Below are 3889 nucleotides of genomic sequence, written 5' to 3' on the forward strand. Positions count from 1 at the left end.
AGTGTAGCCCTTCTTCTAGAGCCAACATAGGTGGCAGCAGCAGTGCTTCCTTACTGCTATTTCAAGCACCAGATGCAAGGCTGGCCACTGACTCGTGACCACAGCTCTTCTTTGAGACTGACATACAAGACCTTTCCCAAAGCAGAATTACAGAATAGTTGAGATTGGAAGGCACCTCTGGTGGTCACCTTGTCCAAGAACCCTGCTCAAGGAGGGCCATCTAGAACCAGTTGCCCAGAACCACATCCAGGTAGCTTTCCAATATCTCCAATGAAGGTGACACAATCACATCTATGGACAATTTGCTCCAGTGCTCCATCAGCCTCACAGTAAAAGTGTGTTTCCTGATGTTCAGAGGGAACCACCTGCGTTTCAGCTTGTGCCCCTGCCTCTGGTCCTGTCACTGGGGACCAGTGAAAGGTGTGGCCTTTGGTGGTGAAGGCCTGGCTTGGTCTTCTTTGCACTCTCCCTTCAGATACTTATATACACTGTAAGATCCCCCCTGAGCCTTCTCTTCTCCATGCTGAACAGTCCCAGCTCTCAGCTCTTTCTCATACGAGGTGCTCCAGTTCCTTAATCATCTTAGTGGCCCTTTGCTAGACTCTTTCCATCTCTCCCTCTCCTACTGGGAACCTCAGAAGTGGACATGGAAAGCGTTTCATTGCATCCTTTCACACACCAATTCATAAGTGTTAACACTCTTCCCCACAGACTTTATGGGAAAAGTTTACAGCCATCTATAAAAGTAGAAAGTCTTTGATTTCATCAGCATTTGCTCACTAATGGTGAGAGAGGCAGCTAGCTACCCTTAGAGACACTATGTTTAAACTGCAGATCCGCATTTAGATCACCGAACTCTAATCCATTGACAGACCCCTGACAGACCATAGAGTTGACCTCTCCCTTGCTTTAAAGGGCACACACACAGAGTACCTGCTTTTCAGTTGCAGTTGTGAACTTCCCACAAAGTGGATTGTTAATCGTTACAGTGTACGTCAAAGTCCTCAACTGATTGCCACTGGAATCTCTATTCCAAGGGGTTGATACAGCATCTAGATGAGAAATTATGCAAAATCTCACATGCAGATTACATAAAAGGCATTATCGCTGCCCTTTCATATCTTAACAGTTTAAGAACAGCAGTGGGGACAGAGGCAGAAAACTGATTCTAAATGGTTGTGTTTTTTGCAGGAAAAGGGAAAATTGTAGTTCACTGATGAAAAAAGGTGAGGCACTAAGTATCTTAACCTGAGCCTACTGAAAGGGACTTGAGGGTGGAGAAAAGAGTAAGCAATTAAATAAAAATATGTCATTTCCCATCTGCTTAAAGTTGAATAGATTCACTTAGCATTATCAAAAGCTTTTGCCACTTTGCCTTCCAAGCTGACACTGAATAAATATTACCCTTTTTGACTTAATTTTCTGTTCTTATTATCTCAGTGAGTAAAATTTACTCATCCAGAAAATTAAAGCCTGTGAGTATCATTTAGGACCTGTGTGCCAGCCATACATATTTCACTATTTCTGGGACACAATGTAATCAGAAATACCCCACAGAACGTATTAACTTAATAGCCTACCCAAAATTCAGACATTAAGGTGCAGTTTTGTGGCACACTGAAATGAGGCTTTTACTTCTGTAATCACTCACATTTTGGGGTAACAGGCAAGCTTTAAATATCCTCTCTCATAGAGGAACTTTAAAGCATCAACATTCTTTTAAAGCAAGGAGAAACTTCAAATTCAACTTAGCCCTTTTTAACTTTTCTCAGAGGTTGAAATTTTCAGGATAGTTTGTAACACGAGCAGAAAGGAGAAGAGTATATTACCCACTATACTCCTGGAATTGAGAAACCTCTGCATGAAGTGAGAATTGGTGAAAAGGATTTCAAACATCTTGTCTGCAGTGATGTGGAAAACTCTGTTTATAAAAAGCCTCCCATAGAGATCATTCTCAGAGACCGTCTCCTTCACTGCTAAGGAAAGGCAGAGAGATCAGGTTAAGAAAAGAGCACTATTATGAAGAAACTTTAGAATATTCTAAGCTTTATTATAGCTCAAATCCTTCGAGCTTGCATCAGCATTTGTTTCCCACTCTCAGAAACCCAGTAATGATAGCAGCACATGATTTGGTAGGTAGGTTGTCTTCAGAAGCAGAGTCCAGGTTTGATTTTCCATTCCCGCCCTCCACATTTCCCTGTGCAAACATAAACTGACAAATCAACATCACAAGGTCCCATCCCTTTAGTTTTTGCCTTCAGTAATCCTACAGGAAACACTAGAGAAGACAAAGTTAGCATAGTCTCCATTAATATGTGTGCTACTGTACCAAGAACACATGCATAGCAAGCAGGACAGTGAAACCATACTAGCTTTCTTCTTACTTGTGGCTAGTTTCAGAATTCTGCTTTTAACATCTGTAATGCTGGAAGCGTCCACAGTCTGAGAGACCAGGTACAGACTCCCAAACAGTCCCTCAAGCTGTTCCTCCCTCCATACCTATTTATAAGAGAAATGCAAGAAGAACCTTGCTCCATTTGGCAGTCCTGAAAAGTGCACCAAGATGCTTAATCACCATCCCCTATTTCAAAATCACCAACAAGCACCCCAGCGGCATTCTGTGGCTGTAGCACTGATCTTTGCTATTTCTGCTTCTTGTTGGTTGCTGGCATGACTCAGCTTTGTGGTTGTCTCCGCCACTCTTGCAAGAGATAAGGGATAGAATTATAAACCCAGAGGGCAAGCAGTTTCCTATGTCAATCCCAACTCAATCTGCTTATGCTTTAGAAACAAGTCCATCTTAAGTTATAATTACCAAAACACCAAACAAAAAACCCCACCCCCACACATCGCTAAAACAAAACAAAAAGCCTGAAAGCAAATCTTGCGGAAGCAAGACAGAAGTCAGGACGCCTAACCTTTCAACCGATACAAATGAAAGCTCAGAGCTAGCAAAGGTCAGTGCCAGCCACCAATGCAAAGGTAGCTTGAATATCAAGCTATAGTTCACAAGCTGCCTATAGGCTAAGGTTACAGCACTTAAAACATTACTGCTTGGTAGCTGTCAGAATTGATGAATGCAAATGCAGCAACTAAACACTGCAACAGTCCCCAACAAAATCCAGTTCTGACTCTGAGCAGACTTCAGCTCCAGCACTGCTTCTAGCCTGCTAAAAGTCCCTGTCACACATCCACCTCCAAAAAAGTTGTCTTTGTCCTAATCAGGCTTCAATGTAGGACCGCAGAAGTGAGCCATGAGTGCCATAGTTCTGTGCTTGCAGAAGAGATGGACTTCCTTCCCATGTCATGTTCTGCTTATGCAATTGTGAGTCTATACAATTGTAAGGTGGAACAGAAAGCAAGCACACATTTTAAAAGGCCTATTTAACCAGCCAATATGCAGTCATTACTTGCTAGAATACAGACTCTGCTGTGCTGAAACACTCTGTGGGAAGCCAGAAATTCAGCCTGGGTTTTCAGCTAACATTCACTGTATTTCCTCTCGGAGCTGAACCTAATTCCATCAAATGCAGTCCCAGTGAACTGTAAGTTTGACCTCAGCTAACAAGGCCTCAACATTACAGACCTTTCCTTTCAGAGTTTTCTCCCCACTTTAGATACTGGTGTTGGCATCCCCTTTGCCTACTGTGCCTCAGCTAACATGCATGGAGTCAGACAGCAGGTAATTCAAACCTAGGTGCTCTGAGTCTTACTCAGCTGGACCTTGACATGCCCAGGGAATCTGCTACCACTTAAAAAAACCTTAAACTACAAAGGCTATTTGTGTATGTCTTAAACAATACAAGATAATTAATACAAGTTACCTTTGCTCCAGTGAGGCGTAGCTAAACAACACAACTTTATGTTCACCTGAAATGCCTGAGGACAG

General features: G+C 42.6%; 1 protein-coding gene across 1 annotated transcript in view; it reads right to left on the reverse strand.

Moving 5' to 3' along the window:
* GRAMD1C (GRAM domain containing 1C) overlaps positions 1–3889 on the reverse strand; it is a 53329-nt gene that overhangs the window by 8440 nt on the left and 41000 nt on the right. Inside the window, exons 9-10 of the mRNA XM_009879916.1 lie at positions 1830–1976; positions 934–1052 (exon numbers count right to left, since the gene is read on the reverse strand). Of these exons, the coding sequence (XP_009878218.1) occupies positions 934–1052; positions 1830–1976 (266 nt within the window). The remainder of the gene's footprint in view (positions 1–933; positions 1053–1829; positions 1977–3889) is intronic.

The sequence above is a fragment of the Charadrius vociferus genome, unplaced genomic scaffold (assembly GCF_000708025.1).
Source record: "Charadrius vociferus isolate BGI_N301 unplaced genomic scaffold, ASM70802v2 scaffold162, whole genome shotgun sequence".
In the NCBI taxonomy this organism is placed as follows: domain Eukaryota; kingdom Metazoa; phylum Chordata; class Aves; order Charadriiformes; family Charadriidae; genus Charadrius; species Charadrius vociferus.